We start from the raw sequence: 25,723 nt of genomic DNA, 5'->3' as shown, positions 1-25,723 counted from the left end.
GTGTGTGTGTGCTGTTGAGATTGTCGTTTTGAGTGGTTTGACGCCCTCTAGTGTTGTTTAGACAAGGTGCAACTGAAGTATAAGCTTTGATCCTTTAAAGAGATAGTTCTGAAGATTTGATGTGGGGTTGTATGAGCTACTTTCTAATAACAAGTTATTGTCAATCAAACAAGTGGACTAAATATACCAAATTCACAGTTTTTCTTTTTTTTTTTCATAGGTTATCGGCCACGTTTTGTCCACACTCGGCCAGCCAGGTCTCTGTCTGTGGAGTTTGAAGGTCAGATATATGACATTGATCTTCAAGCAGACGATCAGTCAGCTGTTCGTCGCCGTGGGATCTCGAAACGTCACTACAACCCAGAGGACCCAGAGTTTGATCTGGCCTCAGATGACGGTTCAGAGGAAATGTTGGCAGATGATACCAATGCTGTTGGATACCCACACTCTGTGAAAGTTACACACAAGTAAGAAGGCATCCTCCCTTAAAATTTTATCTAAATAATGACCTCACTTATCACATGCATATAAGAAGAGTGTTGTATGACAGGTGATTTCGTCTGTTTCAGGTGTTTTATCTTAATGAATGACAGTGTTCATTGTGAAAGAGAAATCTACCAATCCTCCAGAGCCTGGAAAGACCATAAGAGCTATGTGGACCAAGAGGTATGTGTATGAGGAACAATTAGCCTGCCACTGTCCAGGTTACTCATTTTGTCAGTAAGAATTTGTCATAATAAATAAACGATAGCTGACAGTATTTGTTTTATATTTAATTCCAGATTGAAGCACTTCAAGACAAAATCAAAAACCTCCGGGAAGTCAGAGGCCATCTGAAGAGGACGCGACCAGACGAGTGCGACTGCTCAAAGAGGTTAGTTATTTAAATCTTCCCACCAAATACGTGTCTCTCTTTCATGTTTAATTTGTTTAAGGCCTGTTGGAAAACCCTTCTGGAGTCCACGCCTAAAAAAAAAAAAAAGTGTTCTGCCTGGTCCTTAGTCTCTTTCTCTGTTTATAAAACCAGCTATTATAGCAAAGGAGACAGAAACAAGGCAGAGAGATTGAAGAACAGGAAAGATCAACTCCATCCATTTAAGTGAGTTTCTCTTCCCCTTTAATCATGGGTTTTCCCCCATTTAGTGTCACCCCTTTCCTTTTTAATTAATACTGACTGTGACTTACAACTTATATAAGAAAACAGTGTATCTTATGGTGTTGTTTGACTGTCATTGTTGCTGAATATCTGCATGGTCACTGCATGTCAGGTCTAAACCTTCATTTAGATGACTTTGTAGCTCCCATGAGACCAGCATGTGTGTGTTTTGTGTGTGTACTGTGATGTTTCTAATGGAAGCATGTTGTGTAGACATTTTCATTCAGTGTTTGGTCCCTCGATTGAGCTTAAATGACAAAGCAGATGTACGGCCAGGGACCTATTTTATGTGTGTCTGGAAGTGATTGAGTAGCATGGAAAGATAGAATGACTCAACAGAAGGGGGGAAATCAGTCAATCCCTCAAACACAGTGATCAACTTGCACCAGGAAACATTGGGAACAGATTGTGCCAATACAAAGCAGCTGTTTTTTTGCAGTGCCTGTTCTGTGTTCATGCCGGGAGGAAGAGAGAGGGGGGACAGTGGCTAGAATGTCATCCCCGAGAAAATTGGACATAGCGAGAGCTTAAACATGAAAGTAAACAGACTGTCACATCCTGGCATCGGTGGTGCCTTCTGGAAGTCCCCCTCCACATCTTCCACCGCTGTGGTTACTGGCATTAGAGAGGGCAGGGGCTGATGTCATCTCCGCATCTCGTCGTTGTGTAATTCTCTCACGTTTTTCGTCCGACAGGGAGGCTGCGCAGGAAATAGACGGAAGGGCCCAGCTTTACAACGAGATCCGTAGGAGGAAGAAGGAGAGGAAGGAGAAGAAGCGGCAGAGGAAGGGCGACGACTGCAGCCTGCCCGGCCTCACGTGCTTCACACATAACAATGACCATTGGCAGACCGCTCCCCTCTGGACATGTATGTATAATGACCTCAATGACCTTATCTGGAATGCCTGTTAAAGGGATAGCTCAGAATTTTTTAAATAGTGTTGTATGAGGTACTTACTTACAGCCAGTGTATTACCTACAGTAGGTGTTGGTTGGCACACCCCCCAGTTTGGATGTGGCTAAAATACATTTTGCTGCTGATCAATAGCAGTACATTGTTTAGTTTCTCATAAGCACGTCATACAGCCACGCTTCAAATATTCCAAACTATCCTTTCAAGATATTTGTTAGCAGCTGCAATAGAACTGACGATGATGAATCTTAATTTCTGTCTAGTGGGTGGATTCTGTGCCTGCACTAGCTCCAACAACAACACCTACTGGTGCCTGAGAACCATCAACGAGACCCACAACACGCTGTTCTGTGAGTTCTCCACGGGCTTCCTGGAGTACTTCGACCTCAACAGTGACCCCTACCAGGTGAGTGAACATCTGTCCACATTCATTCAGCTGTCCTGCCTGTATCTCTCATACTGTTTTCATTTGACCCTACATTATAAAACTAGTAATTGTTTTTGGGACAAGGACATGTCATGACACAAAGTCGACACAGAAATAAATGTGATTTGCAAATACAGGCGCAAACAACTCAGACTCTCACATTCAGCCGAACATTGCAGAATTATGTGTGCCCTCTCAAGTACATCCTCCTCATTAGCTTGAGTTGAGCATTTCACAGTTTCAAGTAGATTTTATATACAGGCTCTATATGTTTTTATGTGTGGAGGAGGCTTACAAATGTGAGAACTCTAAGAGAACTATAAGAGTGGGTGACAGGGGCTCTGAAGCTGGATGTTGAACATGGGAGTGCAAAAAAAGTTTGGGAAATACTGCACCAAACCAGCATTTTTATCTGATTTTCTGTGTGAATTTTACCCGTGCAGCTGACCAACGCAGTGTACGCAGTGGATCGGGAGGTACTGAACTCTCTCCATGCACAGCTGATGGAGATGAGGAGTTGTCAAGGTTACAAGCAGTGTAACCCCCGCCCAAAAGGCTTGGATGCAGGTAAAAATTCTCAAACATTTACAGCCTGATTATTGTTCCTACTTACCTAAAATCTTTGGACGTATGGACCGTTAAACTGGGATTAGTAGTAGTTGTGATGTCTACAATGACTGAAACAGATTTTATACACAGAAGGCATTGAGCGAAGTGAACAGACAATTAAATTTTAATTCGTTTGAGTTAAAAGAACACAATGCTGAGATAATAATATGAGTGACTGTGTAAGGGTCAGTATTGACGTGTTTTATTGTACAATAATGACCTGCTCACTGTACATTATCCTGCTTATTACATAGTTATTTACCCAAATAAATTAATATTTTGACCCAAAATATTCATTTAAAAATGATTATGTTAATAATCCAGAATCTATGATCAAAACTGCATCCATAGCAACAGTCTGTTCTTCGTCATTCTTGTTTTCTGCAGTGTTTAGAATCTATTTCAGTCTGACTGGTGTGTGTGTGTGTGTGTTTGCACACATCTGCATGCTGCATGTGTTTGGGGACGATCCACTCAGTGATTTATACTGAAATTTCAGGTGGAGGTTGAGAAATCATCAGTGAGTTTTGTCTTGTGTGCTTTGTTGATGTTTGTTCAAAGTTTTCTTTATGATGACACATGCACACACTCTAATCTCTTTTTCAGTCCAGGACATTAAACGCCTCACATGTACTGAGTTCTAGCTTGTTTTGCAGTAAAAATAAGGCCATGTTACAGCTGTACATCCTGGCCATCATCCCCTTTGTGACTCACTGAGTGTTAGAGATATTATTTGGAGGATGCTGTCATCACAGCAATTGAAGCTGTCATTTTATTTGAGCCTGTCATGCATCACCGCTATAATCAGCCACAATATGTTTTTTACTACCACCACACGGTCCAAGCACCCTCACAGAGCAGACATCGCAGCGATGGAGGTGGTTAATAATAAGTAATGCCGCTGTGATGACCAAAGCCTGCGAGGTTCGTGTGTGGCATGAACTGGCTGCCTTGTTTATGTCCTGAGGATAAAAACTTAATGTCTGTAATTACCAGCTGGAGAGTGGAGCACTGGGGCGGCCAAGCTGCTCTGAGAAAACTGATTGTGTTTCAGCGCTGGCATGCTGGACTTGTCAGAACCGTGCCAACGCATGTCACATAGCAGCCGAAAATCTCTTACTTGTACTGGCTGCCCTCACTCGGGTAGGATGCCAGTGCCCTGGACCAATCAAATTGCTGTTGTGGTTACATCAAGTGATGTTTTTGTTGGAGGAATAGATTATTAAAGTTTAACTGGTGTGGTGAAATGGATTTAGCAGTTACTTGAATCTATTTATGGAGTGTGACTTAACCGTCATCATCACCTGACTGGATAACCTTGTGTGTTTTTGCTTTGAAGGGGAAACCCCGTTGAACTCTACACATAAAACCACTCAATTCTGATCATCTCTCCTTTCAGCCCAATCACATGACCTTTCAAACTTTTCTTTCCTCCTCATTCTGACCATTCAATAATCGCATTTCTCCATAGGGAGTAGCAGCTGTGCATGAAGAAATCTTCAATGTGAATGATCTATTTTTCTCCCTCCCCCGTATCTCCTTGAATCAAAACATTAACAATCGATTGCTTTTATTTTTCCGATCAGGAGGTAAAGATGGAGGAAGCTATGAGCCACACAGGTATCCACCAATTTTTGTTTCTCTTCAGTGGCTTTTTTCTTTAACACCTGCATGGGCCGAACTTGCCTCATTCCCACTAATACATCCATCCATGGAGTGCTGGCGCTTAATCTGTGGCTGCATGCTGGGAGGGGACACGCTAACCAATCATAACAGATGATTTTTTTTTTGTCTCATTAAAGCAGCTTCATTTGTTGTCACCTCTGTGCACACCATCTGTCTTCACTTGTATCTGCTGTGTAACGTCAGTCTGCAGCTATTTAAACACATAATCAGCAGGTCAGACAAACTCTGCTGCATATTTTCACACCTTTTGCTTGAGAGTGCAACATTTACAGCAGTTGTTGAATAAGACGTAGACTCAAAGTTGAACCTTTGGAGCTATTCTTACAATAGCATGGCTAAATAAGAACTGAGGAGTCGTGTAGGGAGGTGCTGAATATGTGCTTCTACTGGAGACCCACCTAAGCATCAAGTGCACGTGAATGACAATGCATGGTACTGTATAATCCCCCTCATGCATCACATTCCACATGAAAGCTTAAAGGAACAGTTTGACATTTTGGGAAATGAGCGTATTCACTCTCTTGCTGACAGTGAGTTGAGAGGATCAGTGCCTCTCTCATGACTCGTGCCAAATATGAAGCTTTAGCCAATAGTTGGCTAGAAATCTAATTAATTAACATGTTATATCTTGAGTAACACTTTATGATAACCATCATTAATAAGTAGTAAAGTGATAGTTAATTCAACTTTGTTAACAGTTAAACAGTGAAATTATGATATTGTTAACTTATTAGTAATGCTATGTATGATATTGTTTGAGATATTTGCAACACTAAATTAGCTGCTAGCTGTGATAGAAAATATTACTTTAATTTTATATTACACAAACTAATGAGCAAATAATAAATTATAGCATGACTAATACTAAGTAAGCATTATCATAATTTTATTGTAAATTAATTGTTAATGAATGAGTAATTGCATTGTTTACAATGAAATGACTGTTAAAGTAAATTTTATTTATTTATTAATATTTATTTATTTATCACTTCTTTACAATTTACCATGTATTAATTGAGGTTATTATAAGTCATACCATATCTCATTTTAATTTTTTACAAAAAGTGTAGAGTAACAACGACAACTGGTGGTTTTATAGTGGATCTGTTTCCCACTGCCTCCAGTCTTTATGCTAAACTATGCTAACTACCTCCTGACTATAGCTTCATATTTACTGTACAGACATGAGTGAGTGAGTCTCCATTTTCTCATCTCATTCTAGGAGACTGAATAAGCAAATTTCTAAAAATCTCTGACTGTTTCTTTAATATCACCCTCCATGCCATGTCAGCCATATCTACAAATAAACAGCCATCATCACATTAGCATAACCTGACATCCAGATACCGCTCATAGATTTTGCTCATGGCCATTATTAGCTTTGTGGTAGAGTGGACACTTGAGTTGCTGTGACCTCTCTGTCCTCCCACTGACCTCTGCCCTTTTGACCTGTGTTTCTGGCACCTGCTTACCAGGCAACAGCAGCATCGAAAGTGGTCAAAGAGGAGACCAAGCCTCTCCTTCCTGTGAGTCTCTAAAGCCTACATACAAAACCATCTCCATTCTCTAGCTGCAGTAGTTACAAGAAAGCTGATCTGACAGGGAAAGCCGACCTAAAGTGGCACTGATGCTTCTTTTTTCCTCAGTTGTTTACTTGCAGACATCAAACTGAGCCAAACTCTGATTTTGCTTTTCGCTGCGATTTCTTTTTATTTGCCTCTTTTTCTGATAGTATTTTGAATTCCTTTATTTTTTTCTGGGGATATACCATTCAGCAGCAAAGCTTATATTCTTATTTTTCTTTACCCTGAGCATCTTCTTGTTTTTATTTTCTCTGCTGTTCAGTTCTTTTATTCCAGGTTGCCTGATTTTGCATTTCAACCCAGTCCAGGCCTATCATTAACTGTGCCATTACATTTTTTTTTGTGCAGCTCAGTATCTTTTAGTCTTTTATGATGGATCATTAAATATTTTTCTTTTCAGTCTGTCTCTCTAATGTGAATTTCTAAGGCAGCATGTGTTTGCACTACTCATGGCTTGAGCTTAGTGTGGGTGCTGTGTTTATCTAGTGTATCTCATGCTGCTTTGAAGTGTGTTTGTGTGAATTTTCGTCTGTCTGTGATGGAGATGTGACCAATCTGATCTAATATTGTTATCGGAGCCCTGACAATGACGCAAAGCATTTGTTGGGTATTGCACTCACATCTCCGATCTGCACTTCAGTCTAAATTCCATGACACCATGTGTTATCTTTTTATAAATACTACGCTAAGTAGCATGACTTGAGAGCTGAATAGTGCTATTCATGCCTATTCTGCAAATGCTTGTTGTTCAAGGGAAACATGTTCTAGATTGCGGCGTAACACGTTTAACAAGCACATTACAAACACTAACAAAAAGTAACATTTGCTTTTTGAAACAGAAAACTTCTCAGCAATGTATCATGGGGAAATTGTGCACCACTATGACTACAACTTGGGGATGTAACAATGTATGGACTATCACAATAAGAAAAAAAAAGTCTTGATATTGTACAAGACAGTGACAGCATATATTTTGATATTACATGGTCAATTATTTTATTTTTCAAATGGACTGCAACATTGTTTTTGTTTTACAGTTGTGCATATAATTCATTCATGCACATACTTATGTTCATGGGTGGCTACTTTATTTGATTAAAGAAGGAAAGCAGAGGCATTTTAAAGTTAAAAAGAAAAACTAACTTCATATGAATAGAGAATATTAATATGATAATATGATGATTATCTGGTGGAATTTTTATTGTGGTGTTGTCGTACTGTGTGTTTCTGGTTTTATTGAATCCTTACTACTAGTATTAGTAGTAATAATCATCATCATTACCCAATATTGGAATCAGATCAGAATTGAAAAAAAGTGGACGGGTACATCTCTGGTGTGTGTGCTGGTGTGAATGTGTTGCTTGGGGCCTCAGACCCCACAGAGCTGGCTGCGTTAGTGCGATCCGGAGGCTGGGCATGACTGCATGGTGTTTTTCTGCCTGTCCTCTCTCCTCCAGATCCTCACACTCTTCTGTCTCTTTGTTTTTGGCAGCACACAGCCCATGTGGGACGGACGACAGGGTTAAGCTGCCCAACTTGACGGACGAGGAGGTGAACTGGCAGGGACTGGAGGATCTGTATAGCATAAACGAAAGCCTGTATGAATGTAGGCCTGACTACAGCCCCAGCCCAGACGACTGGGCCAACTTCCAGAAGGATGTAGATAATATATTTGCACTGCGACACGTTTTAAACAAATTCAACCGAACCCACAAGCTCGACGACTCCACCCTGCCAGAGCTTGGCTCCGGGGCCGGGGGTGGGGGCCTTGAAGAGGGAAGCGGAGAGGAGTTGGTTGGCCTGGTCACAGAGGCTCGCCTCACCACCCCCGCCCCCAGCAAAACGCCAACAGCACCACCCACACCCAGGTCCACACTGGAACGGAAACTGGAATCTGTTGTCAACGACCTTCCCGAGAGGCTTATAGATAGACCGGTGATGGCGTCATCATCAGGCCCAAGAGGGGACGCCGTTATCTCTCAAAGCGCCACATGGGCGCAGCTGGAGGAGATTGAAGGAGAGACGTTCAGCGGGAATGGACTGACGGAGCTGGAGACGAGACACGATGCCCTGCTGCGTACTCACAACAGCCTGCAGCCGCGGAGCCGCAGCGAGGAGACCAGCCTGGGTCTGGACCTTGAAGACGAGGAGGACATATTCCAGGCTCAGGGCTACCTCCCATTCTCCCCGCGGACACTGAGGCCCGAGGTGCAGGCTAGCACCACCGGGAGCCCCCCTAATTCACAGACTAGCACCCCGCAGGGTGTGGCGGTGATGCTACAGGTGCTGCCCCAGTCGCCGCTACCCCTCACCCTGGACTACGAGGGCAGTGGCTCTCTGCCTCAAACCTCCAATCAGACCCTCTGAGGCAGACACGCGTGCTGACCAGCTAGCCAATGAGCTGCTGGTCACCATAGAGACACAGAGACACAGTTGATTGGGAGATGAGCTTGCCAAGAGTTAAGGCGAGTGATGCCACCTCAGTCAGTCAGAGTTGTATAATGAGTATTAAAGCTATTGTTTATTTTTTTACAGGTGCCTACATTTATTAGTAAACAGTGTTATTTTTTTTTTCAAATATATATTTAGAAAAGAAAAAAGCCTTAATGCAGCTAAACTTGAGTGTTGGGATTAAAAATGTTTAATTCCCTATGGATAACACCATTGATGTTTTTAATATATGTTTTTATGAAAAACAAAGTGTGAGTGGTGAAACCATCTGAATGAGTAGTTAGCATTAGCTTTAGGTACGCTCCAGTCTTTAAAAAATCTATTAACAGGACCCGCTCACTATAAACATAAAGGCAACATTTGACCCCAAATGCACTTTTGAACTTTTCCATGTTATGACCTTCACCTCCACCGTTCGTGGATATTGAAATTTGTCAAATCTGATTTTATGACATTATTATTTCTCCTGACTACTTTTTTAAACGAAGACAACGAGTGCATTGTCGCTTCTGAAAAGGTTACAGAATCAATGTAAATTTTTGTCACTGATATTATCAGACAGTTTAGACAATCATGACACGGTTTAACAGCTACAGGGAGACGTCCGATTATTTGAAGCGGGGCTGTATAATGTACATGTCAATAGTCACTGTATTAGCTGCAGTAAATGCCACTCAGCACACCCCTGACTTGGAGAAGCAGAGAGGAGAACCAGAATGAAAGCTAAGCAGTGAACTGAAGCCACTTAAAAAAGGTCCACTTGAAAAAAAATCCATATCAGTTTAAGTGTACACTGAATTTAGAATATTTTCACCACTTTACTTTGCCATTAAACAGCCGTTTCTAACGAGAAACTGCTGTTATATAAATCAAATATTGCTTTCTGCAAAGCAACCGAACTCTGTAGGCAAAATAAGTAACTTTATTATCGTCTACTGCTGCTGTAATTAGTTTGTTTGTGTTATTGTGCAACTTTGGTGAATCCAGACTATCATTTTAAAACACTGAAACAAAAACAAACATTGAAACAGACTCCCATGTTCTATTTTGCCTGTGGAATTTGGTTGCTTTGAAGAGACAAATAGGTGATTCATATAACTGCAGTTTCCTGTCAGAAAATGCTGTTTGACAGCAAAGTAAAGCAGTGAAAATATTTTATATATAATGTACACTCAAACTGACCTTTTTATTTTTTAAAGTGGCTTACGTATGTTTTGTTACTGACCCTGTCAACAGCAGTTCATTTCTTAGTTTCCATGCTGGTGCCAAACTGGGGGCTGCCAACCTTCATCTACTGTAAGTAAGACGCTGACTATGGATAAGCACCCAACACAACCCTGCTTAAAGTAATCTGCACTATCCCTTTAATGTACTGACGTCTGAATTATCCAGCTGCAGCACACACATCTGATACTGAGCTCACTGTTTTCTGATTGGTGGCACGACAGCTCAGACTCTGCAGAGCTTCACTGTTCACATTTTATGTTAAACACAAGTAATAATCACAAGCAAGTGCTTACACAGTCACCGGGGTGAAAATGTTCATTGTGTAACTTTTATTTGGAAATGTCACCAATTAATCCTGTGGTGTATGATGTAGTGCTTTGATAATCCAGAGTATTGTGTTGCACATGGCCAATTCATGTCGAATGTAACTGTATCGTCCCTTAAAACTGGTTATATGATGCACACTCTGTTACAGCTTTGTCTAGGACAGACACTCTGCAGACATGGCCTAAAGCCAAGTATTTCAGGACCATTGAGGGCAAGATGTTTAACTTTTCTGCCAGTTGTCATCTCTGCTGTTCTTGTTTCCAAAGAGCGGACGAGATGTTTGAAAACTGATTCCGCAAACACCTGATGCTGTCCTTTATTTTTTCTTGACAGTGTGTGTCAAAGTGTTAGAACAAGTCTGGTTGCAGGAAAGCCATGAAGCTGTTAAGAAATAAACCCTTTGAACCCTCCTGATGTTTTTTTCAGACTTCAGCTTTGTCCCACCCGCCAATACTTTACAATAACTCACTCAAGCCAAATTGATTTTTCAGTTTTTTTAATGACAAATATCAAGTATTCAAGGCATTTGTAAACCAAGTGTTCACAAACATCAATAAGACTTCTGCTCCTGAGGAACAAAAGCAAATAAGAGCTCGACTTTCAGAATACAGCTTCTGCTCTGTCCAGGAAATTCACTTTCAGTTCAAATACTGATGAAAGGAACGTGTGTTAAAGCAAATCTACAGACAACCTGAAGTCGTCTGCGTCAGTAGTCGTCCAGGCGTTTGAACAGTAGCAGCACAGTACGGCAGACGCCCCTGCATTTACTGTGTCTTAAGATCTGTGTGGGATTACTGGATGATTCTCCGCCCGTTCCTGTAAAGACTCATTTATTTTCACTCAGTCTTGTTTATCAGGTATTAGCACAAAAGAATTTCATTAGTAATAATTATTTGAAAGAGACAGTTCACCCCAAAATGTTTTTCCTCTCACCTGTAGTGCTATTTATCCACCTAGATTGTTTTGGTGTGAGTTGCAGAAGTCAGGTCAGACTCCACTTCAGCTGCATCACTTTTGAGCTATTAGGTGCAAATCCTAATAGTCAGGTGAACAATCATGTTATGCTTCTGCTGATCAATGGTCGGCGTCATTACATATACAAAAAATAAAGGAATAGGGGTTGGTGAGTGTCTGCCTCCATTAAAGTGGAGGAAGTATTCAGAGGTGGTATATCCTGACATATAGAAGTACCATATTGATACTCCAGGTGATGTATTTCTGTCACTTTTGGCACAAAGTTTTTAGATCGCTACCTATCATCCATGAGTAGACGCACGCTTTTGTGACTGGGTTGTGATTTTGGGAAAGTTTTCAAATCTACTTTTGGCACTTTGAGCGCCACAAGTCGAGTGCCATCTAGTTCCATTATGTTTGAAAGAAAGCAGACATCTACATGGCTGATCTCTCCAAAACTTTCACCAAAGCAGTCTAGATGGATAAATTACTGAACAGGGAAGTGGAAAAAAAAGTGTGTATTTCTTATTTTGGGGTGAACTGTCCTTTTAATTGCCAGATGACTCAGCAAGGATCTCGTTTCCATGAGACTGATGAATACAGAGCACTAGAGGAAGGGTAGAGAATCATTACAGATGGAGAAAAAGGGCATTCTGGGTATCATAACTTAAGCATTTAAATTAAGTCAATTGTGTCTTTCTCTTAACAGAAAAAAATACATTTCAATAACCCGACGCCCTCCCCGCATGACGTTAAGTGAACTCAACCCTTCCCATCTGAATAATACTGTTCAGGCACCGCGAGACAAATCCACCATTTTTGTTCTTTTGTAGCTTTTATCTTAATTTTTTTTGCTTTTTAACTACAATGTCATGGGTTAGTTTATAAATATGCTTCTAACTAGGTGTGAGCTCGATAATACGCTTCATTTGCTTTGTCAGTATTTACAGAATGATCACTTATGAATATGTAATTTGAGGTACTAAGTCACGATAATACTAAAAATTAGTCACTGCCATTTCCACTTGATAATCTTTCACCTGGCAGAATACAACGAATCTTGGCCGAAAATGTTAACTTTTAAAATGTATTCACTGCAGCAGGTTCTCCATTTCATTTTCCAAACTTTTCGTAACTAAAAAGAAGTCGTAGTACTGATAAATATAAAATACAATAACTTTATTAGACTTATCTTAAATCCCCCCCACCTCAGAAAAGAAAATACTGTGGTTTTTGTGTCCACCTACACTGTAAAAATTCAAAATTTCAAGTCAACTTACTTCAATAGACTTTTGAGCCCAACTCAAACTGTTTTAAACTTTTTTTTTTAACCAAGTAATAGTTTTATTATTACAACAAAGTCATGTAATAATGGTTAATAATTTAATATTTCCAATTGCGGCCATTTAATTTTCAAGCACCTAAACAATCACAGACCAGATTCACAGTTCACTGTTGAAATACAGTTTGTTTGTTTGTTTGTTTGTTTGTTTGTTTGAGGGGGTCTAAAAGTTTAAAGAAGAAAAAAATATCTCAACAAAGGGTTAGAGGTCAGCAGAACTTTAACTCAACTCAAAAATCTAGTAAAAGTAGTTGCCTTGAATGTATGAGTTTTCGCAACTTTTTCTCAGTGTAATATATCTACTATCAAACAAAGCTTTTATACCTTTTTAAACAAGAAAGAGGACATATTAACACCTCTTCCATTGTTCTGGTAACAACACAGTACCCGTCCTTAATTAAAGGAAGGTAAATCCATAAGAAAACAACATGAGCCCGAGGTAAAAGAAATATAGACAGTTCCATTAACACAGTTAAGGCTCATGCAAACAGTTTGAACGTGCCTCTGTGTGTTCAGACACATGAATCTGATTCGGACTTAGTCACATGACCTGCAGGCATAAACGTCGGCCAGCAGGTCATCTTTGGGAAACTGGAGAGTTAAATTCAGTGCAGTGATTAAGTTTAATAATTAACCTTTTCACCAAGAATGTCATAATACAGTAGGTCTGACAAACATTCACTGGCCTTCACACAATCATCTCTCTGTCCACTAGAGGGCCCCAAACACCCAGGAACAACCAAACACTCAGATTACTCTTGCTGATAAAAGGAGGTTTTCACCGTTTTTTTTTTTTGTTTTTTTTTTAACATGCTCGCCGCACTACTTTTTATTTTTAAAAGCCTAGACTACAAGATAACTACTATGTACATCTGATGACCATTAGAATGGAGAAGCCATTAAAATGCAAAGCCAAAGTGATGCATCCGTTCATTTGCTGTTGATTGTTGCAATAGATTAGATAGATAATTTCACTTTTGAGTCAGATTTGTTAAAGGAGAAATATGTAATACATTTACTGGAATTTATCAGAAAATGACCATCAGAGATTAAGGAGTCATGCTAAGTTGAAATACTGTTGTTGTGTGCCTGTTTCACATTTATTAGAGTTCAAATTAATGCTGAGTGTTTGCTGAATGAGTTAGTGTCTGTTATAGTTTTAAGAAATAATTAATAATATTTTAGAAAATAACTCACTTCAACCATAGACTATATATTAAAAAAGGGATTCGACCTTTTTGAAACACAGCCTGTGGCTCCAACTTGCTATTGCATATTGCTCCTTTAAGAAAACCGATGTTTTACCACATTTTCTTGAATCTCCATCGCATTTTCCAGTTTTAAGTACAATCACATCTTTTGGATACGCAGTAGCTTCAGCACATGGTCAGAGATGAGATACCTTTCTTATTCCTTTTTTCCTGTTTGGCTAATTATTACGCACGGTAATAATTAAGTAGTGTGATGTGTGATGAAAAATATTTTGACTTTCCACAGAAGTCATTAAAACACTGTACCATTGGTGCTTGTCGGCTTTAAGCTACATGGTTACTACCTTGCCAAGGCGAGAAACAACTGTTCCCAAACACAAAAGCTGAGGACAACGAAGCAGAATTGTCGCTCAACTGGGAGGACAGTGACTGGCTTTTTCGGTAGCTAGCATTTAACCCTGGTAGCTAGCTTTGTATACTGGACTGGCCAAGACAGCCTGAGAGGCACTGTTACAAAGAGAGAGAGAAAAAAAAGAGGTGAGGATTAAAAAAAATCCCACTTTGTCATTTCTGAAGATGCGAAGGACACGTGTTAACCAGACGAGAAGAGAACAGGGTGGAATGGCTCGAATACAAAACAGACTGGTGATATGTTCACAGCTCAGACTGTGAGGAGAGATGGGATTATGAATGAGCCGACAACAACATGGTGGTGTGTGTGAACTGAGCAGAGAGGTACAGATGTAGATACAGAGGAGCTGTACAGTACTGAGGAGGGAGGAGCTGTACACTGGATCTTGCATAGTACAGGTTTGTGCTTTAGATGCTGTGTTGATGATGACTCATCGGTCTGTACGGAGGTTTTAATGCCCTGCCCTTTAACAGTAGCACCATGTGATGTCTTTACATCGTGCGAGCCTTGACGTGGAGGTCTGAGCGTCTGCGTGATGCTGTGTGTGGCTGCAGCTGATGATATGCTCAGAATATCACTCTGTCAGCCTCCTATCTTTATAAACAACGATGAGCAGCCCTTTAAATACGGTGGGCGCGCCGTGTCTCTGCCCATCAGCCCGCCTTGTGACACAAACAGGAAGGCACATGTCACGATGAACCCCCGCTCTCAGACATGGGCGGAGCCTCTGTGGTGATGTGGCAACAGTATGGGCGGGGTTATTGCTTTGAGGGCGTTGCCGGGGCAGCTGAGGCTGCTGTGGCCGCGGTTGAGCAGCAGGGCGGTGGGCGGGTCGGGCCGAGGCGGGATGAACACGGGGCAGGAGCGCGTGCGTGCGTGGCTCTTCTGGCCCCCGGCGTGGCAGATGAGCTCGCTCACGGTGCCCAGCGGAGGCAGGTGCTGGCGCCAGCGCTCGTCCCGCTCCTCCTTGTGCTTGATCGAGTACCAGGTGAGGAAGATGAAGATGAAACCGACGAACTTGAGGCTGGCGGCCAGGCCGAAGTAGACGAAGCGGAAGGAGGTGACGTCGTACTCCCAGCAGGAGCCGTGCACGCCGCAGTCCTGCTGCCACAGCATGCAGGTGGTGTCGATCACAGCACCGAAGTAGATGGGCGTGGGGATGTAGGCTGATGGAGGACAGAAATCAGAATTAGAGTCATCACAATACCAGGACTTCTAAACTTGATACAACACTGAAAAATATAACACGCAATACCACTTCTGATATCATGCAAAGTACGAAATGAACTATTTAAAATGTGAACACCAAAGTAGGATCTTCTTTTGATTAACCACCTGTACACACTGCTGATACAGAAAAAAAAATCACTGAGCCCCGTCTTCACTGTCTGCCAAATTTCAGGCAGGACAATAAAGACTGAACTGAGGTCTTATATAAGTGCTTCAATATGCTTTTATAACTTCACTGCATTCAATACTATAATTAATGGATAGTGTATTGTTTTAATAATGTGATACTGCAAAAGTATCAACATTTTTTACTCAGAATCTGAATCAGGTTTATTGTCAAGTAGGTTTACACATACTAAGAATTTGCCTCTGTGATTTTGCTGCAAAATAGAAAAATGTAAAGGAAACATGAAAGGCAAATACTGTAAGTCAAGAAGCATAAATATGAAATTGACAAGACATCGAAAAATATTATAATGTGGTAACTGACAACTTCCTAGATAACTAAACAAGGTGCTGGGTCCCAGTGCCAAACTACATATCAATTCTCAGCCAGTTTTAAGCAGGAAGTGTGAGAGTGAAAACCTATTTTCTCAATCAACTCTTTTTTTTAATACTATATATAGGCACAATTTTCAACCAGTTTTGGTTATTTCATGAGTTTCTCTGTTTCTGCATTTCTCAATATTTAAAGTGGGCAGCTGGAAAAGGGTGATATCATGCATTTCTATGGATCAATCAATCAGCATTCAAAGGCCCGTCTGCTGATTCTGCCAGTGTCAATCAAATCTAATCAAACCGCATTAGCTGAGTTGGTAAATGTTAAAAATTAAAGTTTTTCTTTCTGAAATTTAACTTTGTTGCTTATTCAGTCAGAGAGAAACACTGAATCCTACAAGGAAACAATTAAGATTTAAGTTCTTATTAAATTTCTTATCTTTAAAGTTTTGAAAGCTTTGTGTTTGAAAAGTTTACACTTTGCTAAGAGTTGAAACAAACAGGTCTGCGCACCAAGAGGCTCTCGTTACAAGAATTTATTATGCAAGTAAGTGACATTTTGAGGACACAGGCCCTTCCTCAGAGCAATTATTTGAATAATAAATCCTTGTTATGGGAGCTTCTTATGTATGCAGACCTGTTTGTTTCAACTTCTGGTGTTCGTTTGTTGAGCCAACATCCATCCAAGTGGATGGCTGCTGATAGGAAGTGTCAGTCTTTTTCAGTGTTTTTTTAAGTTTTTACCACTTATATTATTAGTACCAGTACACAGTAAAACACACTAATTATATGTATAGTTGCTGCAAAAACACTAAATTGTGACAACTTGCATAATACTACATACTGTAGTGTGTCATGACATTGGGATTTGGGACACAGCACCAGAGTATAGAGTGACCGTGTTGTAGTACCAGCATTTTACCACTTGGTGGGACCATTTCATGCAGATCAGAAGCAACTCAGATGCCCTCATGTTTGTCAATGAAAGTGGACAAAATATTAGAAACACCTTTCAAAATAATGAATCCAATACAAAACCATCATGAACTACAGCCTCAAAGATTAAACGATGAATCAGCAGCTCTCTGGACACAACATGAGGAACTTTATGAATGTAAACACTGTTGCACAGCTGTCCTAGAGGATTGCATCAGACCGTATAATTAACTGATAACTAAGATTTTTAGACTAAACTGTCAAATCACACACATACAGACCCCTCCAAACACACATATACACACACACGTCTTGAGACGGTTTAAGAGTTTAAGTGATGTGACAGCTTTATGTTCACACCGCCATACCAAGCAGATCAGAGGCATGTTAGGGCAGTGCTCACTAACCCTGGGGGGGTTTTCTACACTTATCTACCCAGGAGTTCACAGAGGTCCACTACAGTGCTGCATTGCTGCTCCCTTTAAAATTGTGGGGTGTTCACAAGGCCGAAACAGAGAGCCGGAGAAAACAGAGCGTCACAAAAATGGATTACAGTCTAGAGCAGCTGGAAAGACCTCAACAACAAAAATTTGATGAGACATGTGGCTGCATGTTTTGTGCCAAATCCTTAAGATGTTTAACCTTTAACATCCACTCTTTATGACCAGAGGGCAAGAGATTATAGTGTTTTAAAGGTGATAGCATGGATTATTTGATGTTGGGTTGTATGAGGTGTATCACCTGCAGGAAACGGTGGTTGGCTTCAATGACTCTGAACTAACCTTTTAAAACACTAAAGTCCCACAATAACACACATTAACTAACAGATAAAGGCTGTAGTAGCAAGCTGACTGCAAGGTAAAATAGTGAAAATATTCTAAATATACCTTACACTTAAACTGACCTTTTTTGATCGTCTAAAATACATTTTGTTGCCTGTTCAGAGCAGTTTATTACTCAGCTTCCATGCTAGTACTCCTCTCTGCTTCTCCAAACTGGAGGCGCGCCGACCGGCATCTACTGTCGGTAATACACAGACTATTGATAAGTACCTCATACAATGCCACTTCAAATGATCCAAACTATCCCTTTAACCTGATTCACAAGGCCACAAAACATACAGTGTTTGGTTCTAATCTGTTTATCATCGTGCAAATATTCAGGAACTTACCAAGAGTTCGGAGTAAGACAAACTGCATGCCGAGAGCAAAAGGCCTCTCCTGTTCATCAACAGACCTGAGAGAAGAGAAGCAGCATGAAAACGATGGAGATTCCCTGCACTGAATCCAAATAAAAAGGATTGTTTCATCTATTATTCAGTTCAAACAGACTGAAAATAAGAACGCCCTTTAAGAGAGTGGACACAAACTGAGACCAACAACCAGCTCAGTCCTGCAGAGACAGAGCGTGCTGGAGGAGGATAAATTTAACTCTTCGTGTCCCTTACCTGAGTGTGACGATGATGGCGGAGGGCTGGGCACAGGCGGTAATGAGAGTGACGATGAAGAGGAAGATGAGGAAAGGGATGAGGGTGTTGCAGGTGCGGTCGCACTTTCCTGACACAGCGTAGCCGTTCTCGTTCAGATAGGTTTTAACGATGACCAGCTGGAGCTGGTTGACCTGGCCGCCAGAGGACGGCGTGATGACCTGCCTGCTCTGCACGCAGCCGCAGTCAGTGTAGTTCCTGATCTGGAGTCAGAAACAGCTGGAGTTAATCATACAGTCCACGTTTTTTAAAGGAAAAATACGTAAGATCCCAGCACTCTGGAGTTTGACTGCTTTCCTCACTGCCTGCCACAGTCCATTAACAAACTGTTGTTGTTTAACTGTTATAAACATTTACTCCGTCTGAAAGATTAATAATTTCTTACAACTCAAACAGACACTAACTCATTCTGCAAACATTCAGCATTAATATGAACTTTAATTAACGTGAAACTGGCAAACAAAACCATTTTAAACTGCAATGGGAATTTCAAAGGAGACATGCTAACATGCTATTTCAATTTAGCATGTTTCCTTAATCTCTGATGAGCTATAATGGTCATTCTATTTTAATCAACTCAAATCTGAAGCCAATTCCATTAAAAGCCTGATATTGTGGCTACATTGAAAAATCTAATGTAAATTCAGACACATGCAGACAGACTGGGTGGCACCAGCAATGTGATCAGCAATCTGCACAAAGAATCTGGACGTTTCTTTCCTCGTGTTGTTTTAATTTCCTATCTGACATTGTTGTGGAGCCCGATGCATCCTGTACTTTCAGAGCTACAGTACGGGAGGAGAATGTACAGCGAGCAGCTCTTTGTGTATTCATTATGATGAATGTGTCCTTGAGCAAAGTTCTCATCAATCCTTTTTTATTTGACTTGATGTATAAATGGCTACACAGCAATTATTTCTGACACAGGGAAACAATGAAGCTATGAGTGCAGCAAGTGCATGTGTGTGTTTGTGCGTGTGTGTGTGTGTGTGTGTGTGTGTGCTCACCCCGGTGCTGTCATTGCCCACGGTGCTGCATCCAGCCAGGCAAGGGTTGAAGTAGGTAATGCCGTCGGAGCCGCAGACCGGAGCATACTCGTGGATCCTGCAGCCACAGTTCACGTTGCAACTGCCCGTCAGGTTCCTGTGGGTCATCGTCAGGGTCGGACTGCAAACACAGGAAACGTTTCTTAAGAACGAGAGGGACCCAGCATGTCTATTTACTAACAAGACCACATGACCACAAAACTGAGCTTTGGAGCCTGGATTCTTGGTGCTATTAATATGTATTCTTTTGTTTTCCTCTCCACCCCTTCCTACCATATAGTTATTGTTGTGATATTTAAGGTTGGGATGGGGGTTGTTAGTGGGAGAGATAACAGCTCTGTCAATTTCTTCTAGTCATAAATCTGTAATAAACATTGTTTTCTTTAGCTACTATTGACATTTCTTTAGAATGTAAAAGGGCTAAGAACATTATGATTAACATATCTGACGTGACATTTTTTTTTTATCACAGGTTTGTTGCACAATTTAACCAATTTTGGCCACTCTGGAACTGCTAAATACGGTCAGAAATCCTGCCAAAATGACAAATGAAGACACCAAGACCTTGAGGAACACCAATTTATGCTGTGATTTGATACCAGAAAATTTTGACATTTGGAGATTATGGTAAGAGAATGGATGGCTGGCACTCCATATTACCAATATACCTCGGAAAGACACGTCATCTAACTGCTGTGATTATCCTACAGGTTATTTTATACAGTGAGGTCAAGTTTCACAAAATAGTCTCACTACAACTAAATGACTACTACAGAGACCATCAAATATGAATGCAATTGGCCTCATGTAGTCCACAAGAGTCTCAGTCTCATTCATTCCCAAATTATAATGTTCCAATACTGTTCAGAGACCCCAGCACACTTGATTATTAAAATGAATTTATACTGCATGCAAGTAACTGAATGCATGTTTGTCAAGGGGACTTTTCAGCATCCACAAAATCCATTTGAATTCAAATATCTTGAGGTGAGGCATCAAGAAACCCCTTTGAAAATGGCCATACTAGCAACATGGCATGGTTGGTACCAACAGACTGCTTAGACGTTCTTGTTTCATATGAAACCTCTTCACTCCAGCTTTAAAACTGAGTCCACTCTCTGAAAGAGATTAATGGCGGCACACGTCTCCACAGAGCTGAAGAGGTTTTTAAGACTATACTGTACAGCCCCCATATCTCATTTAGGTTTTCATCTCAGTGCCGGGCTACATGCTTCTTTCTAACTCTTGCTTCTCCTTGGCTTTCAAAACATATTGGGTGATGTTAAAAGGCATTAACAAGGTTGTTTTTCTTTTTTAATCGACACTTTAGGGATGCATTTCTCAGTACAGCAATGTCAGCAAGGGCCAGAGGCAGGGGACTTGGCCATTCAACTATCTGTAGTAGCATTTATTCATTTTCTACACATTAATTTATCTGGGTTAGTCTCAGTGCAACCTCTTTCACGAGTATGGGCCTGCTGGGATAGCAGCACAGCATTTAACTCCAGAAAAATTGAAAAACAAATTTATGGTGCTATATGCTGCATTTTTAGACCACATTTCCCATTAAAGCAGATGCTCCCTGCTGTAAAGAGGATAAAACTTCTCAGCCCCAGTCTCCTTTTCTGCATGGAATCACTACATAAAGTTTGATTTCAGCAGGAAAAAAGAGCCATATATGTTGTATATTATTTACAAAGTAAAACTAATTGCTGTTCAGTGCTGTGATGCAATTAACCTGTGTCATATTAAGCTGAAAGAGGCTGCCAATCTTCTAACAATGTTTACTGTAGTCACTGTCTCATTATTAATCTGCTGCACACAATCCTTTTAATTAGCTTTAATCTCGCCCTCTACCGGCTTGTGTGGCGTGTGATGATAGAGGGATGGAAACGAGGGAGGGGGCTGAGGAAGTGACACCTCCAGCGACTCGACAGGCAGTGTGGGAACGGTCGCTCTAAGCCAAACAGGACTTTGGCGTCATCTAAACCCAAAGCAGTGAAGCGAGTCCTTGGTTTTCTCTGGGACGCTTCGCTTTGAGCCCTGCGGAACAGCCGCGGACAAGCCCTAACAACACAGCAGCCTGGGAGTGACGCTGACACACACAAACACACACATAAATCCAACACTGACAGGATGTCTCTTTCTGAAAGTTTGTATTTTGATCATGTGTTGTGCAATACCCACTGATGCACGGTTTGCACTATCACTGTTTACCTGCCTCATTGAAGTGCCTATATTTAAGTTCTTAGTTTTTTAACCCAGCATCTGTGATGGTATGTGGAGCGTTAGAGCCCATGGAACGGCTTAATGGCTTAACACATGACCTCCAGGAAGCGATTTTGAAACCCTTCTTGGCGGGCTTTTTCTAAGGAGACAGCTCTGCTATCTTGCTGCAAAAAAAGACTCTCAAAAAGTTATTTTTTGTCCCTTTTCCACCTGGAAAAAAATGTCTTCACACTAATAGGTGAGTAAACTTTAAGTTTTGATAGTTTCATGCAACTTATTTACTAATTTAATAGTGGATACGTGTTAAAATGCAGCTGTTGCCCTGAGGCAACAACGTGCCATCATGGAAAGTTGCAATGTTGCCTGCAACAGTGAACCATTATGGAATCACTATAGCAAACACAACACTGACCACTGGCCTATTTGGGTGGAGAAAAAGGGCAGAGGCAGATACCCTGGATGTAAGGGTAGAGTGAAACCACAGTGCACAAAATGTGTCACCTGCCTGTGCTTCACTCCTGAAAAAAACTGCTTCATGGAGTTCCATAAGCACTGAGCAGCAACACCACAAGTGATGGCAACACATGTCAGGAAAGACACAGGGGACTGACACAAAACATGCACTGGAATTTGTTGTTTTTGTTTTTCAAATGGTTATGGTAAAGGTTATCTTTGTTGATTTAAGTAGTTTAAAGTTTTATACTTTACACATTTATTTCAATGGGTTGTTCCTAAATGGTACAATGTTGCCTACAGGCAACATTTAGCCAAGAGACTTTTTAAATTCTTTTTAAAATTCTTTTTAATTTAAAATTTTAAATGAATTGTGACTTCTTGATGTTATTGAATATTTTTGCAAATGTTTATGAAATGAACAATGTTCAAATTGGAAAAGGAACGTTCTTTTTCACTTATGCACCATTAGGGTACAATGTTGCCTACAGGGAACGAACCCCAAAGACTTCCAAAAATAAAAATAAAAATAACATTTCGTCAGATTATGTTTATTTAGTCTATTTTGAGACATAAAAACACATTTGCCTCACTGGCATCATAATGTGTACCATAGAGGGATATGACCATACATACATACATACATACATATGACCGTACATACATACATACACATACATACATACATACATACATATGAGCATACATACATACATACATATGAGCATACATACATACATACATATGAGCATAAATACATACATACATACATACATATGAGCATACATACATATGAGCATACATACCTACATACGTACAAACATATGAGCATACATACATATGATCATACATTCATACATATGGCCAAACATATGACCATGCATACAAACATACATACATATGACCATACATACATACATACATACATACATACATACATACATACACATACATACATATGAGCATACATACATACATACATACATATGACCATACATGCATACATACATACATACGTACGTACATACATACATACATACTTATGATCATACATGCATACATACATATGACCATACATGCATACATACATACATACATACGTACATACATACATACATATGAGCATACATACATACATACATACATACATACATACATACATACATACATACATAGATACTTATGACCATACATGCATACATATGACCATACATACATACATACATACATACATACATACATATGACCATACATACATATGACCATACATACATTCATATGACCATACATACATACACACATACATACATACATATGGTCATACATACATACATACATACATACATATGAGCATACATGCATACATACATACATACATACATATGACCATACATGCATACATACATACATACATATGACCATGCATACATACATACATGTGACCATACATACATACATACATATGAGCATACATACATATGAGCATATATACATACATACATATGACCATACATACATACATACATATGAGAATACATACATACATATGACCATGCATACATACATATGAGCATACATACATACATATGACTATGCATACATACATATGAGCATACATACATACATATGACCATACATACATACCTATGACCATACATACATACATACATACATACATATACATATATATGACCATACATACATACATACATACATATATATATAAATTATTTTTATAATTCTTTTTAATTTAAAATTTAAAATGAATTGTGACTTCTTGATGTTATTGAATATTTTTGCATATGTTTATGAAATAAACAATGTTCAAATTGGAAAAGGAACGTTCTTTTTCACTTACGCACCATTATGGTACAATATTGCCTACAGGCAACGAACCCCAAAAACTTCCAAAAATAAAAATAAAAATAAAAATAAAAATAAAAATAAAATTTCTTCAGATTCTGTTTATTTAGTCTATTTTGAGACATAAAAACACATTTCCCTCACTAGCATCATAATGTGTACCATAGAGGGATATGACCATACATACATACATACATACATACATACATACATATGTCCGTACATACATACATACACATACATACATATGAGCATACATACATACATACATACATATGACCATACATGCATACATACATACATACGTACATACATACATACATACATACATATGACCATACATGCATACATACATACATACATACATACGTAGATACATACATACATACTTATGACCATACATACATACATATGAGCATACATACATACATACATACATACATACATAGATACTTATGACCATACATACATACATACATACATACATACATACATACATACATATGACCATACATACATATGATCATACATACATACACACATACATACATACATATGGTCATACATATGACCATGCATACATACCTACATACATACATACATATGAGCATACATGCATACATACATACATACATACATATGACCATTCATACATACATACATGTGACCATACATACATACATACATATGAGCATACATACATATGAGCATATATACATACATACATATGACCATACATACATACATACATATGAGAATACATACATACATATGACCATGCATACATACTTATGAGCATACATACATACATATGACTATGCATACATACATATGAGCATACATACATACATATGACCATACATACATACCTATGACCATACATACATACATACATACATATATATGACCATACATACATACATACATACATACATACATACATATATATGACCATACATACATACATACATATATATATAAATTCTGTTTATAATTCTTTTTAATTTAAAATTTAAAATGAATTGTGACTTCTTGATGTTATTGAATATTTTTGCATATGTTTATGAAATAAACAATGTTCAAATTGGAAAAGGAACGTTCTTTTTCACTTACGCACCATTATGGTACAATGTTGCCTACAGGCAACGAACCCCAAAAACCTCCAAAAATAAAAATGAAAATAAAATTTCTTCAGATTATGTTTATTTAGTCTATTTTGAGACATAAAAACACATTTCCCTCACTAGCATCATAATGTGTACCATAGAGGGATATGACCATACATACTTATGATCAGACATGCATACATACATATGACCATACATGCATACATACATACATACATACGTAGATACATACATACATACTTATGACCATACATACATACATATGAGCATACATACATACATACATACATACATACATATGAGCATACATACATACATACATATGAGCATACATACATACATACATATCAGCATAAATACATACATACATACATATGAGCATACATACATATGACCATGCATACAAACATACATACATATGACCATACATACATACATACATACATATGACCATGCATACATACATACATATGACCATTCATACATACATACATACATACATACTTATGACCATACATGCATACATATGACCATACATACATACAACCATACATACA

The 25,723-nt window shown here is 39.4% G+C and overlaps 2 protein-coding genes across 4 annotated transcripts in view; one reads left to right on the top strand and one right to left on the bottom strand.

Annotated features, from left to right (window-relative positions):
• The window catches only part of sulf1 (sulfatase 1), a 48,065-nt gene extending 37,276 nt beyond the window's left edge, over positions 1–10,789 (top strand). For 2 of the 3 annotated variants that reach the window (XM_084747691.1, XM_084747689.1), the window contains exons 12-19: positions 221–467; positions 570–666; positions 783–874; positions 1,028–1,099; positions 1,852–2,024; positions 2,333–2,475; positions 2,940–3,063; positions 7,867–10,789. In XM_084747691.1, coding sequence (XP_084603817.1) covers positions 221–467; positions 570–666; positions 783–874; positions 1,028–1,099; positions 1,852–2,024; positions 2,333–2,475; positions 2,940–3,063; positions 7,867–8,741 — 1,823 coding nt within the window. In that variant the 3' untranslated portion in view covers positions 8,742–10,789. The remainder of the gene's footprint in view (positions 1–220; positions 468–569; positions 667–782; positions 875–1,027; positions 1,100–1,851; positions 2,025–2,332; positions 2,476–2,939; positions 3,064–7,866) is intronic. The other variant, XM_084747690.1, reaches the window with a different exon arrangement.
• Positions 10,790–13,279: 2,490 nt separating this feature from the next.
• slco5a1 (solute carrier organic anion transporter family member 5A1) overlaps positions 13,280–25,723 on the bottom strand; it is a 74,868-nt gene continuing 62,424 nt past the window's right edge. The window contains exons 7-10 of the mRNA XM_084747692.1: positions 19,456–19,615; positions 18,410–18,651; positions 18,134–18,198; positions 13,280–15,464 (exon numbers count right to left, since the gene is read on the bottom strand). Of these exons, the coding sequence (XP_084603818.1) occupies positions 15,007–15,464; positions 18,134–18,198; positions 18,410–18,651; positions 19,456–19,615 (925 nt within the window). The 3' untranslated portion in view covers positions 13,280–15,006. The remainder of the gene's footprint in view (positions 15,465–18,133; positions 18,199–18,409; positions 18,652–19,455; positions 19,616–25,723) is intronic.

The sequence above is a fragment of the Lutjanus erythropterus genome, chromosome 21, assembly GCF_056507025.1.
Source record: "Lutjanus erythropterus isolate fLutEry1 chromosome 21, fLutEry1.hap2, whole genome shotgun sequence".
In the NCBI taxonomy this organism is placed as follows: Eukaryota; Metazoa; Chordata; class Actinopteri; order Lutjaniformes; family Lutjanidae; genus Lutjanus; species Lutjanus erythropterus.
Note: the sequence above shows the minus strand (reverse complement) of the source record. Positions and strands in the feature narration are given on the sequence as shown.